General features: G+C 30.6%; 2 protein-coding genes across 2 annotated transcripts; both read left to right on the top strand.

Moving 5' to 3' along the window:
* Window positions 1–1,538: 1,538 nt before the first annotated feature.
* LOAG_07462 (hypothetical protein) lies at window positions 1,539–1,694 on the top strand (the record flags this gene model as incomplete). The annotated part of the gene is made up of 1 exon (XM_003142995.1): window positions 1,539–1,694. The coding sequence occupies one exon, from the start codon at window positions 1,539–1,541 to the stop codon at window positions 1,692–1,694; it is 156 nt and encodes a 51-aa protein (XP_003143043.1).
* A 5,345-nt stretch (window positions 1,695–7,039) lies between these two features.
* LOAG_07461 (hypothetical protein) lies at window positions 7,040–14,064 on the top strand (the record flags this gene model as incomplete). Its single annotated transcript, XM_020447437.1, has 15 exons — window positions 7,040–7,115; window positions 7,437–7,581; window positions 7,716–7,786; window positions 7,995–8,093; window positions 8,300–8,515; window positions 8,587–8,696; window positions 9,009–9,117; window positions 9,231–9,347; window positions 9,684–9,943; window positions 10,332–10,454; window positions 10,681–10,804; window positions 11,274–11,362; window positions 11,718–11,835; window positions 12,090–12,202; window positions 14,023–14,064. 14 exons carry the CDS (start codon window positions 7,040–7,042, stop codon window positions 12,191–12,193), a joined length of 1,761 nt encoding a protein of 586 aa, XP_020302331.1. The 3' UTR covers window positions 12,194–12,202; window positions 14,023–14,064.
* Between the last annotated feature and the right edge of the window lie 832 nt (window positions 14,065–14,896).

The following is a 14,896-nucleotide window of genomic DNA, read 5'->3' as shown; positions in this document are numbered from 1 at the left end:
TCTCTCTCTCTCTCTCTCTCTCTCTCTCTCTCCGTCTGAAAGAAATTCCAATGTTCTGAAACTGTAATTCTCGAGTTCATGCTAATCAGTTGGGAATTGTTGATTTAAGTTATTGACTAGCATATATAAAACCTTTTGTAAGGCCAATGTTTAACCATTTTGTCGTATAGTTCTTTCAATGTCATAAAAAAAAAAAACGAATGAATAGTTGAATATTCAATTTTACTTCATACCTTTCCATTTATTCACATTAGTAGTTCTTATTTTACTATTTAATTTTCTCCTGAGAAAGAGAGGGAGAGAGAGAGAAAGAGAGAGAGATTTAAGGAGATAGCATAAAATACCAATATTGTCCGCAATTTGCTGAACTATTTGACTTTTAATTAAATGTAGCTTATCCCAAAGATTAATTCAAATAAATAACAATTACGATATGTAGTTTGAGGCAATAAAACTTGAAGTACTAATAACAACAATTAGTCCTACTGTAATGATAATGATATGATGCTTTCGTTATGGATTACGGTAGGCATATATATATATATGTATATATATATATATATATATATAAATGATCAAATTGGCTTTTTTATGTAATCCTAAGCTGTAATTTGTGTTTGAAATTAGTATTTGGTTAGGATAAAATGTTTGGCAATGAAATGATATGTAAATGAGCTTTTATCTAATCATTTTCTATATCATCCAAAAAGAAAAAAAACGTACAAATTTTTCATTTTAGACGAACTTGCAAATCTGAATCTTCTCAATTGAACTTTGAAAAGTTATGCGAATAGAGATTGAGAAATATAGGAAAATAGAGTGAGAAATGAAGGGTAGAGAAAGAAAAAAAACGTAGATTGCTATTTATTGTTTCTCATTTTTAGTCTCACGAGTAAAATTTAATTTTAAATTTGATGACTTACCATTAGATGGTAACGTAATTCTAATCTTTTGCCATTCCATAAATAGACTTTTGGGGACTGGGGAATGTTTTCTTTTTTTAGCTAAAAATGAGGAAAAAAATGCAGCATCAAAAATCCTTACATCTTATATCATTTCATTTTATTTTATTTTACTTCACTGTGTTTTATTTCATTTCAGTTCAATTCATTTCATTTCGTTTCATTTCATTTCATTTCAGTCCAATTCATTTCATCTCATTTCATTTCAGTTCAGTTCATTTCATCTCATTTCATTTCAGTTCAACTCATTTCATTTCAGTTCAATTCATTTCATTTCAGTTCAATTCGTTTCATTTCACTTCATTTCAATTCACTTTATTTCATCACTTTCCTTAAAGCGAAATAATTTAATATTAGGAAAGGAAAAAAACAAAACAAAGCAAAAAATCATCGCTAAAAACGTATCATTTTATCATAATAGTATTTTAATTAATTAATTGTAACTGGTCAAAAGCGTGTCAATAGATATCAGCTTAAAACTTAAATTAGAATTTTAAGAAGAGATTTTTCATCAGTTTCTTTACCAATATCATCGGTCGCTCACCTTCCTATCTAAATGATATTAATCTCTAAAGAATGCCATTTCAGGTCTGGTTCCAGAATCGGCGTACAAAGTGGCGGAAAAAAGAAGCAGCAGATAATGCGTTGGTAAAACGTGGCGAAACGCTTGATTCTACGGGACGCTCACAACAGTTACGTGGTTTAGCGTCGTTCTTATCACCATCCAGTTGATAGCGTCGTTCTTATCACCATCCAGTTGAATTACACATCCATCCAATTTACTTCTTCATCATTTGGCCAAATCTGTCACTTCATGTTTTCGGTAGTTTGCAAAATTGCATAAAGGCAATTTTAACTTGAAACTTGAAAAGATTATTTTAAAACATTTCACTTTCGTAATTTCAATCGAATTTCTTATTTTCCTTATACTCCATCTATGTCAATTAATCTTTGAACTGCAAATTTGTCATTTGTATCCAAATTGGCATCTCATATTGATTTATTCGATCAACTGAATTATTGTGGTATATATCTTGATCTCGTTCGCTAATCGCTAATTTGCATATTATCATCCTTTAATTGTATGTTTTGTAAAATCCGTCGTTGAAATCCCATTAGATCTATTTGATTAAAAAAAATTTTAATGTTTTGCGTATATCACGTGTTTCTGTGTTTTACGTACATCAGGTGTTTCTGTGTTTTACGTCAATCACGTATGATGTGTAATGTTTGTATCCGTGTGGTTGTGTTTGATCCGTTTCTTCATTCTGTTTTCTGTATTCAAATTATAATGGCCTAATTTAAATTGAAATATTTCCGCTTCAATTTCAAGTATTCATTTCTATGCCTTCGGATTTTATTACAAGTTCATTTCCAATTATACAAGACATTCATCTATAATTATACAAAAGAAAAAAAAACTTATACGCTCAAGAGCTTACCTTTTCTTGTCTTCTTTGTGCTATTTTTTTTTTGATTTTCTTCTTGTTTTTTAAATTTAACTTTATTATGAAGTAATTTATCGCTTACAGCTTATGGGAAATTTGATCGAGAATAAAATAGGGGTCAATTACTGATTGAAAAATTCCTAAAAAAACACTTTTTGATTTTCAATATTTCACAAAAATTTAGAAAAAAATTTTTTATGAAAATTTTTGAATTCCTTTCAATTCCTTACCTTATAACTTGTATATGCCTTATTCAAAAGCCTATTATCTGATAATAATTTAAGGTTATTGTAGTACTTCACAAATAGGTATAACTCAAAATAACTGCCGAAAATGTGAGGTTTGCTTGTGCAATAACAAAGTAATCAAAAATTAGAAAATTTTCTTGGTGTTATTATCACAGGTGTTGAAAGCATACAAAAGGGTAGAAATAAAGGAAAGTTTTGATATCGTGATGTTGTCATTATGAATAGCTGTGAAAACAAATGTAGTCTTCCTGATTATTTTTCTGACTTATTCATTTTCAGAAAATACCATGTATAATCTTCCTTAGTTTTTCATACCGTTTGTTACATCGGAAATGACAATTCTGGACAGTGTGAATTGTTAAATTAATACATATACTTAAGATATATTTACATCAAAATAAGTTTTTGTTTTCGAGATTAAGATGCGCAATTGTCATCAATATAAAACGAAACTTATCGATGAATAAGACCTGAAACATTCGGTTGAATAAATTAGTGATTCAAATCAATTCTGATTTATAGCAATTTATAGCAATTATTAGATTTATGGAATAAAACTGAGAAAGATTAATTAGTATAGTCTCATGTTTCACCAAAAAAGGACGCCAATATTTAAATACTTTACCTGTCTCGTCATCTTCAACAACAGCAATCTTTGGAATTTAAATTGACACTTTTTATGAACACTTCTGTAATTCGTTAAAATTTATTATAGCAGAATCACCATATAATTCGTAAATAAAATCTATACATATACTAATTACCAACTTTCTAAGTCATTAATTAATAATCTAAAGGACTTGTCAAATTTTCCAAAATTTCTTGAATGAAAAACAATCAACTGTTATCTATTTACCACTGCAGTTCTGGTAAATGCTTAATTCGGGATCAATTTCTGTATCATTTAAGAAAAATTCGCCCATTTTTATCGTTTCTTTTCTGAGCTAACAAATCATTCATGCTAACTGCAATTGTTAAATTTTAATTAAACTGTTAGAAAATTTGATGACAGCTCATCTGTCACTAATCAAATATAATATAAAGCCAAGCTATGATATAACAACGATTTTACGTAAGAATAAAGTTGAATATCAACAATTCCAAATGATTACTTGGTATTTCTATACCGTAATATTAGTCGCAAGTTGAATCAGCATGAGAAAAGGAAAGATGAAAGAGATGAAGCTTATTTTTTCAATATGCTAAAGTTACATTTAAAATTTTCTTACCAAATTTACTTAACTAAGTTAATCAAACCACCAGTTTATATAGCTTAATTTTTACATTTGGAGCCGTTGACTATTTCAGCTGCACTTTGACATGAAATAAACTAACCTGTCTTATTACAGGTACCATTATTATAAGTAGTGTTAGAGTCAAAGAATTTATATCGAAATATTTTGATTAAATATCAAAATTAAATTGCTTCACTTATTTATTTATATTATTTTATAAAAAAAGAAAAAGCTAACAAATTAATAAAATTCACTTAAACGTCAAATTCAAATATTACTTTAAATCGGAAAAGTGTCATTAATAAAAAGTATTATTCGAGTTCTTACTTTATAGAATCTACTGAGAGGAATTTTTGTTCAGATTATTTGTGACACTTGAAGTAATAGTATTTCATATGAGCGAAAAGTTTAATTAAACCGATTTCTCTCAATAGTAATGAAAAATTGATCATATCCTTCAAAACTTTTCAAAAAAGTTTTCAATTCTAATTAAAATTCTTTAAATTCACGTGATTTGTAATTTTTTAATATGGAAACATAAGAAAATCAACAATTGTCTAGCATACCCCTTTTTTCCATTGATATGAAATTTTAATTAGTTTAATTAGTTAGAATTTAATCACCCCACCTCCCAAAAATATATGTGGCAGGTATAGAAAACAGTTCATGGAATAATTTATTAATAATTTTTTTTTTTGAAATTTACGTAAATAAGATATTATTATAACACACATACAAATTTAATTTATTTCATTCCGAATGAAAAAATAGAAAAAACGAAATCAAAATCAAAAAATAAAATTGCAAGAAATGTTCCGTATGTGACAGTTGACTTAATCATTGTCTTCAAAGATAGCAATAAATACAATTACAGGTAGACCAAAAGAATGATCAATTTTCTTTCCGATTAAAATGATTCGGGGAAAGGCGAAAAACCTGTTGTCACCTCTTATTATTCGCTTGTAATTATTTGAAAGAAAGAAAAAAGAAAAAAGAGAAAAATAATTTATGTGAGCAAAAGATTTTTATCCATCAATGGGAAAGAAACAAACGAAAAACGGATTAAGCGGTTTTGTAAAATTCAAAAATCTGTCTTTTTTTTGTTGACAATAAAATGCGCAAAGGACAATTTTTTAGATGAGCTGACAACCGGGTTCACTTATACAATTTAACATTTTACCTGCTTTCTTTTTTTAAAAAAAAACTTCACTTTGATTTTGAACAGTTCCACTTTATTTGGAATTTGGTCAAAGTAAGTTTAGGCATTATTATTTGATGGAATTGGATGAGTTTTGTTTCTACACTTTACTAGCTTTCCACTTTCATTTTTTTTTTGAAATAAATTTTTTTTACGATAACTTTAATAACACCAAGAAAAACATGAAAAAATTCCATTGGGAAGTATCGGAAAAAAGGAATCGACTAATGATATTTAAATTTAAATTACCTGAAAGTAACTTTTGGTAGTAAAACTCTCAAACTAATAAGTAATAAAGGACTCAGTGAGATCAGTAAGGTATAAACAGGATGTTTTATGCATATCAAACATTCTGATTAATCGAATTGATCAGTACCGTTTTCTTTAGATCAATATCATCTACAATTAAATGATATCATTTCAGGATCGAAAATATTTTGATAACACAAAGATTACTTGCTAATAGCAAGATTTTTGATGAAATATTTGGAATTTTGGTCAAAATAACGTTTAAAAATTGCTTTCAAAAATGTCAAATAAAAATATTTTTGGGACAAATTGATGAGGAAAAAAAGTGGATAAATGAGAAATTGTACACTGATAGAAATTATATTTTGATGAATTTGACGGATTACTTCAATACGACATAGTTGAATTTACAAAATTTTGCTTCCCCCATTAATGATGTCAAATTTGAATTAACCAAAATTAACTTTTCATAATAAAATCTCCAAACTCATAAAGTTATCAAAAATTATTGTAAACAGGAATTTATTCCGATAGTTAATATTATGAATTTGATAAAGAGTTGATGTTATGATAAAATTATGATAAACAAATCTGACCTCATACTTCAACAATTCTTTGCCAACTATTTCATTCGCAACACTTTAAATTTGATAAAACTCAACATTCTGTTTGTTCATCATAACTTTGTCATAACATTATGCTAATTGATCAGTCAACTGTAATTAAATCGAAATGTTGGAGTCAAAATACTGATCTGTTGAATTTTTGGCTTCCAAATTTATCACTCTATCATTGACATGGTATCACTGTCATCAATATTACCCTTGTCATTGTCACTGCCATCTTTTTATTCGTCTTTCTTCAGCTCTTCGTTCCTGACATCATCCATCCTTTGAGTAGTGCATGCGCCTTGCGCTCTTGTCAATATTGACTTCCCTTCACATCTTCCCCCTTTTTTTATTGTTATCAGTGAGAGATGTCTTTTTCTATTTTAACCAAAATTTTCCGATTATTATATTCATTCCACTAGTTTTGATTTATTCATTCAAATAATTAAGCTTTAAATAATAAACCTCTAGAAGATAGATCAGAACGTTTAGCTTTGAGGTATTACTTTGGTGACCTTGGAGATGATGTGATTCATTCACTTTCGCATATTTATCACTGTCCTCTTTTTACTCTTCCTCTATCAACTGATACTCTAAGCTTTTGTTTTTAATTCACTCTGTTGATGGAATTTCTCAGAAAGACCAGATTTACTCTATTTGATAACATTTCAATATTCACCTCTTGAAAGTTGTTAGCTATATAAAAAAATACAAAAGATTAAGTGGAAAAATTATCGAAGAATTGCATCAAGAAAGATAAGATAAGGTTTAAGGATGAATCATACTATCCGGATGTTTAAGTTCCTAGCTTATCATAAAATTACTGGTGCAAGATAATAAAGCAATGGTGTATAACAAGAACCGTAGCTTATCATTTACACTTATCCTAGCTTATTATTTAACTAGTCGATCGATCAGTTTCAGTAAATTTCTATTAAAGCTTTCGAAGATTACAAATGCAAATATGATCTATTTTAATTAAAATATATTTAACCTGCAATATCCACTAGTGATGGTAATGAATCATCGAAAAATTATCAATGATATGGCTTCATGCATTCATTCACTCAACACTGACACTTCGATAGGGCATGATTGCACATGAATTACAACTTGTGGTATTTTTTCTAGTCACCATTGTCACTTTAATTTTAACTTTCGAAGAAGGTAAGTTTTTCTTATGAGATAATTCAAACTATTTTATTTTTATAAGTAATGCGTCGGTATTGTTGAACTACGGAATGGTTTACCTACTAAAACTTTCCAGTTTTCACATAATTTCAGGTATTAGTTGATATGATCATTTTGAAGGGCTGATGACATGCACAAAAGAATAGGCCTGTTTTCTACATTTACTTCCATTCAGAGCTTAAAGGTATAGCCATGAAAGAGAAAGGGAGGAAGAGAAAAGCCAAAGAATTGAGAAACTTTTATTATATCATTCAGGATATCTAGAAATTCTTATCATATTATCCAGGAAATTTTTAGATGGATGTCGTCTGAAATGGAATGCAACTTATCACATGAGTGGACGTACAGCATTATTAAAGCTCAATGAAACTTGGATGGATACTTTGGGTTATTGCATTGTCAGCTCTTCAAATCATCAGAATTATATCTTTCGGCTTGAATTGTAAGTGCAATTAATCACTCAGTTGATGATTTTTTCTTTTTTTAGAGGAGATCGCCAAAGAATTGATGACAAACTAAGTCTATTTTTTCTTCCTCAAAACTTTGTATTCTGTATTTATTTTGAGTGATTTCCAGGAGCAATAGTATTTGCTATCGTTGTGTTGCAATCTTCAATGTCCATCCTAACATTTTACAGTATAAGCAAAGTAAGTTCCGTTTCCTAATAACTTACATCGAATGATAGCTTTTATTTTGTGTAGCTAATCAATCTCTTTCATCTTATTCTTAACTATTCATCGCTTCGTTTTTTTTTCTTCCTAAACAAAAATACAATTTGATGTCTAGTATTAATATGTACCACTCATTCAAAAGCTTTATCAAAAGGAAAAAAATGATGACACTGATGCATTAAAGGTGGATGTATTAAACAGTATGAAAGTAACAATAATGATATCGATAATATCTGCAGATTTGCATTCCGTGGTGATACACCGATGAAAACACTTTTTCGAAGTAACTTTTTCGAAATAACCGTTCAAAATATGGAAAATACCGGTTTCGGCATAAAACAAAAATTCACTTACTGTACAGTAGAGAGATTAATATTTGAAGTTAAAATATCAAGTCGTTGTCAGCGTTATCATCTCATTCTGAACTGACCAGTGATAATTGGGGAAGAATGCGAATGAATTCCCCCCTAGAAAAATTATCTATTTCAGGTGACGCAAAATCAGAACAATGTCCATTTGAGCGATCCTTCAATTTCACCTACATAATCCAAGATGGTTCATGTACATCGAGAGTGTCATCTGCAACCGTTTGTTCTGAATATGGAAAATACCGATTTCACTATGAAGCTTGTCCGGAATTACCAAATTACGAAAGCCATGGCAAGTTACAATATAAAAAAAGAACCGTTAACCAACAATTTTCAAGTAAAAATGACGATTGAAAAATGATAGATAATATTCACGACCTTTCTACTTCTTAATTCTCAGTGTTTCAGAAGACGAGTTGGAATGCATAGCACACTGGAATTCGTTTGGGGCAGAATTCTTCGCTGTGCGCATAACTAATTCTTCAATCACAGGACCAAATACAATCTTCCGATGTCTTGTATGATTCAGTAGTTTTTCGAAAATCTTCCAAAAAAATATTGTTTGAAAAGTATTTATAACCCGAATAGAGTGGATATTGAAATGTTAACGATAGCATATCATGAATTATGGGAGGGAATAGAAGCGATACGGAAATTCATCAACCAGAAAAATCTATTTCAACAATTTTGCTTGTTATTAAAGCTCTTACTACACTTTCACGGAGAAGCTGTCTAAATTCATCCATCACTTCCAAGTCTAGTAAATATCAGAAGTATTCAGCTCCAAATCATCCATTTTCCATCTGGAACAATTTTGAGGTTGACTTCAGATACACCAGAAAACAGCGTTTGGAGGTCGCATAGGTGTATCAGCTGATTCTAGCTGCAATGAACTAACGGATCTTATATATGCTGGAACGATAATTGAATACACGCAAGGTAGCTGAATTTTCAGTTTTCCAACGAATCACATCAGATTCACAATTTTAGAAATCCCAGAATTATAGCCTAAGATTTTGAAAACATGAAAGTTAATTAAAACATTTTTTGAGGCTCACCTTTCAAGTCACCTTGTCACTTTCCATCATTTTTGCGGCATAGCCATAAGTCATCCAGCAAGCATACATGGATATCGATGACAACCGGTTCAATTAATGATTTCTATTCCGGTAAACTCATTCGAATCTTTCTTTTGGAAACTTCGATAACTAAAAATTCAAAATTTCCATTCGAATTCATCTTACTATCCATTTCACGGATTCTTTTCGTTCCCATTCAAAGAGATGAACAAAATATTCAATATGAACGTAGTTGATGCGTTTATATACTTGACAACATGACAACGATGACAACAACGACTAGATATAACCAAATATGCCAGAGATATGGAAGCAAGCCAAGAATAGGCATGGGACTGTGTACGCTGGTTAGGACAGTAATTATAAGCTTGTCATGCATGTGGACACGTGCAAATTTATTCGATAATCGAAAGGTGACAAATTTAGATAAATGGGTCGAAACAATGAATGGGATGAATCATACGGCATCACAATGTATACAAATGGAAGATATTGGAAATGTTCATAAGATGGTGATTTATAAGACTACACAGCAATGTGTCAACGGATACCAATGCATCAAAGTACACATACCAACTGTCACAAATGTTCACTTCCCAGGAATAATTTTACAAGGATGGGAAGGAGTCTTTTCACAGCGACCACAGCGATGTGCCACCGTCATTGTCACTCGACGATTCCGGGAAGTAATGTAGCAAACCAAATCAAGCTGAATTCTCTACGGTTTGCTAGAACAGTTTGGGTCGCTGGATTATAACGTTGTAGATTCTTGATTCATTATGAAAAATGTTATCCTACCACACGTTGCATGGCACTACAAGGATGTGGTGGGAAAAGAATCAGTCGATACCGGATTTGTGAAGGATTTTTTTGAATTCGAGCTTAAAAATGACACGGAATACAGCAATCTTAAGATCAATCTGAATTTTTGGAATTTCTAGGCATAAATTGAGATTGGAATTTTTGCAGCTTGCATATATAAGCTTAAATCAAAATGTATAAGTTTAAATCTTGAATCAAAATTTAATTTAAAGTTCGGCTGAGAAAAGGGCAATAATTTTGTTTACATTACAGATGAAATTTAGACATAAGAATGTCATCGAAATTACATATGATGAGATGATGAATGAGATGCCTATATCATGTAACTTCATCAATGATCATTCTGTTGATACAATGGCTCTTGTAGATGCTCAGGTTATTTAGCAAATTATTGCTCATATTATGGAGTGATTTAATATTTGATATTAGGAAATCATGTTGTGTTAAATAGTATTGTATATGTTTACCAAAGGCAGAATGACTTTTTGATCATCGGACGACCCTGTCTTCTTTGCATACTTGGTTTTGTTGATGAAATTGAAGAAAGATTTGAAATACTTTGCAATTTTGCTAATTCCATATAACATATCTTATTTTTTAGGTTGTCCGTTGTCCATTTAGTCGCCAATATTTCATCGAATCATGCACGGATTCTGTTGCACAATTTGGTTGCACTTATGATCACGAATTAATTATGCGTCACAATTGTAGTAATCCCTCATCTGGTAGAATTTCATTATTTGCTGAATCATTCCAACATAAATTGACATGAGTCACCCTTTTCTCTCTCCTTCCCTCTCTCCCTTTCTTCTGCTCTTTCCGTTGAAAACTTCTAATCGACACTATAAAACTATTGAACTCTGTTGTCATAATGCATTGATCATTCCTAGTACTGTGTACCTTGTAGTACTGAGTTTTATTCATGCGTTAATTTAAGGAGTCTAGCCACCTTAAATTTAGCAGATATATTGAAATGTGAAATTAGTTAAAGAATTGCAGTTTTCTGGTATTAATTGGTACCTCTATACCATCGAGTTTTTTTATTTTCTGAGATTGAAGTCTCTAATTGGTGATTCTGTATCATTGATGTTTTGTTGAGATTGAATTCTCTGAAAATGGAGTAGATATATAAAATGTAATGGCACATGCTAAATAAGTAGAACTCAAACATCGTTGTAAAGTCTTTTACTGCAGAGAAATTCTTTTGTATCGGTTACTGGCGAGAAAACGAGATGCAATACATCGTAAGCAGAAGATCGATCTCCTCAGAGCTTATATGCCATGTAAGCATTCATCCTCAAGCTTCACAACCTGTCCTTCCTTACATATCCCTCGAAGTCAGTTCATCTGTCCTGAATTAGCATTTGTCTTAACCATATTATTGAATAAGGACATCACAATACGTTTTGGGAATTGGAAAGTAAATAATATTGTGTTAGCCATGATATTTCTCAAGTATTATCCTAGGCATATCGTTTCTCAACTATTGTCTCTTTTTTTTTCTCCGCTGTCTTGTTGTTGAAATGTATGGTGACTTTAGAGCCATATAGTCCCATATATCTGGTATGCAATTGTATACCACGTCGTGTTTATTTTATCCATAGAACATAATCCATCTTCGTATATATCTTTGTTTAGATCTACTTAACCCACGCAGATGGTATAATTCATATTCGCTCTTATCGTCGCTCATCTTGTCATTCTGGAATTGCAGAACAGTCTCAACCCTATCACAATTTCACACTTGCAAAATATGGTACGGACTTTATAGTTGCATTATGCAAAAATTGTAAGATAGTGGTTTGTCGAATATAACTGAGAATATTTGCAATGCGCACTTTCAATGAAATCGAATTTCATCTCGTCGTAATGTGGATAATTAGCAACGTTTGAATCAATTTGAATAAATGAATGAATGAGTGAGAAGTTTCATTTTAATCACGTTGCATATTAAAGCATCCTTAGAAGCATGTCTCAAATTTTCGCATATCTGTAATAACAAAATTTCAGATAACTGTTACCCTGTAAACGGAGTTAGCGCGAGGATTGAAATTGATTCATTATCAGCGGTTGTATTTATTCTGTTGTCATTTGCAATGATTTACGTATTGTGATTGTTTCGGGTAGTTTTTTTTTCTTTTTTTTTGCTGTTTTGAGTATTTTGCTTGCATTATTACGGTGGAGTATAGCTTTTGTGATGTCATCCACGCAAATAATCATTAAATCGATGACGTCATTGCAAAAATGAATTCCTAATTCTATTTTGCGAAAGGACTATTTCACTCTGCAGTGTTCAATATGAACGAATAAAAGCAAAATATATAATTGATTGCGACAAAAAGTTATACTTTCTCTCGATTACGAATAGGCAGATTTAATTTAAAATACCAGATTGAATGGAAGTGATTCTCACTCAGCTTTTATGAATGATGAATAAGCAAACTTCCCATGCAAGCATAAGTCCGACGAATTGAATAAATTTATCTTTTCCTCTTCCCTTCCTTCACAAAACCACATAAGCGGTTTTCTTTTTCAGCGGGTCAGGTTGGATACAGGTTTGCGATACTCACAGTACATGTTATTCTCGACTTATTCACACTATACTAGACTTCACCATAAACCAATCATATGAATTTGGTTTAACAGTATTTAAACTGTATGATTTGGTGTGAATGTAAGTAGGCCCAATCGGTATGCAGAAAACAGGCAGGGACTGTTCTTATCATCATTCTGATAAACTAATCCTCAAAGATTTCGATTAAAGTTTGTTTTCAAATGAACAGAATCTATCATTTTTTGAACTTTTATTATTCTTGCCATAAATAAAAAAGTCAAAGTGGTCTCTGATCAAGAAAAAGTTAAAAACCTTTGGTTTACGGTAACAAATTGTGTGTAATTATTCACTGAAAAAAGATTCTTGCAAAAACAATGAAAAAAGAATTAGTCAATTTCGCTTTACCCTTTTTCTTTTTTTGTAACATGATGTAAAAGAAGGGGTGAATAAATTGTTATTACGATAAAGGGATATGACAGGTAGAGAATTGGTTGTTGTTTTGCCCAGAAATTTTCCCTAGAAAAAAATTTGTTTCGTTTTTTTGACAAAAAAAAAATCTTAACGAGTTTTTGCGAGATGGATTGAAATTTAATTATGGATAGGTTTAAATGACATTTCAATCAATGCATAGTAGGATTCATTGAAAGAGTGAGAAGAGTCTCTGAAGGTTCGTACACTTTCCTATCTGTTTCTTACCAGTCACTATTTTTTTTTTAGTGCTCAATCTTTGCCATATGCGGCATTATTGATCGGTTAATTTTTGGGATGAAGGTATACTGTATTGTTATAGTTACCTTACCGGTTAGTGATAAATACGTTTAACTTTATTTTTAACAATTTCAAAGTTAAGAAAAGCAGGTGGTACATTACAAAAATTCCGCAATACATTCCATCAAAAAAAAGAATAACTGTTCTTTAGCAGCCGATCAGCTATACCAATCTTTTTTTTCTTCAACCATAGATTTCGGTTGCACTATAAAGAGAATAAATGATAAAGAAGGTGGGGACATGATTGTGTCGCACACGGTAACACATTCCATCATCGTCATACCATTTTCACACTTCTATGATCAAACTTAAACTTTTCACCACTATTGTAATTATTGTTTATCAACTTCCACTACTGTTAACACTAACAATCTTCCTTATTTTTGTCATCTTACATAAAGCGCTAATTAACAACATTGATGCGGAAAATTTTAAGCGATACTTTTATATGTTTTGTATACTCCAGAGCAAATATTTGTTATTTAATAATTGATAATCACTCGTAAATCATTCTTCTTCCTTATTCATTTTCAATGAAGAAGTTAGTTATTAAAATTTCTAGTAACTAATAAACTTTTTCGTCCTAAAAGTTTGTAGTGTTTCAAAATAAGCAAATTTTAGGAAGCTGGTGATATCTGGATCAACAACAATAATCGAACACGGAAATGTTGGGTTTAGTGAATTTACCCAATGAATCTATTGATTTCTATGCACAACCGAATAGTCATAGCAATTTTGCATTTCTTGGACAATGCAGAAATAAACCGACAGTTTCATATACTAATGGTTAATATTTTGTCTATTTTAGAGTGGTTCATATGATTGTGAAGAAATCAATATTTCCTTATCTCTTGCATATCATATCCTTTTCATTCCTATCTGGGAAGTAAAAGTTAAAAAAGAAAAGAATACCTTTAACGTTACTCGAAATATGAAAAATTAAATTAATGATAAAGTCAAAGAGGAAATATAGCTAAATTATCGAAGAAGAAAGTGAATGATTTGTTATCATTTCCTTATCTCTTGCATATCATATCACCCTATCATTCTTTGTCTCTTGCATATGTTATCATTTTTTTCATTACGGATTATTTACGAGGATACAATTTTTGAAACATATTAAAATTTTTTTGAAACATATTAAAATAAATCTTTTCATCAATTATCAGCATGATACAACGAATGATTATGATGGCATTATTATCAGAGCTAATAAATAATGCTTAAACAGAGTTTTATCGAATATTTGCAAATGAATGAGAAATGGATCGATGTTTTATAGATGGTCGTCGAGTTATTGATGGAAAAATTGAGCACAGGAAAGAACCGCATGAGATGTGGTGTAATTTACTAATTAATTTATTCATTAAAAGTATTACAAAACGTTAACGATTAGAAAGCAACAACAGCAGTATGAGTGGTTCGTTTCTAGACTACTTAACAGTGATTGCATACTTTTCTTCTTTTTTTTTGTTGTAGTAGTAGAAAAAGAGTT

Source organism: Loa loa, assembly GCF_000183805.2.
Source record: "Loa loa unplaced genomic scaffold supercont3.141, whole genome shotgun sequence".
Taxonomy (NCBI): domain Eukaryota; kingdom Metazoa; phylum Nematoda; class Chromadorea; order Rhabditida; family Onchocercidae; genus Loa; species Loa loa.
Note: the sequence above shows the minus strand (reverse complement) of the source record. Positions and strands in the feature narration are given on the sequence as shown.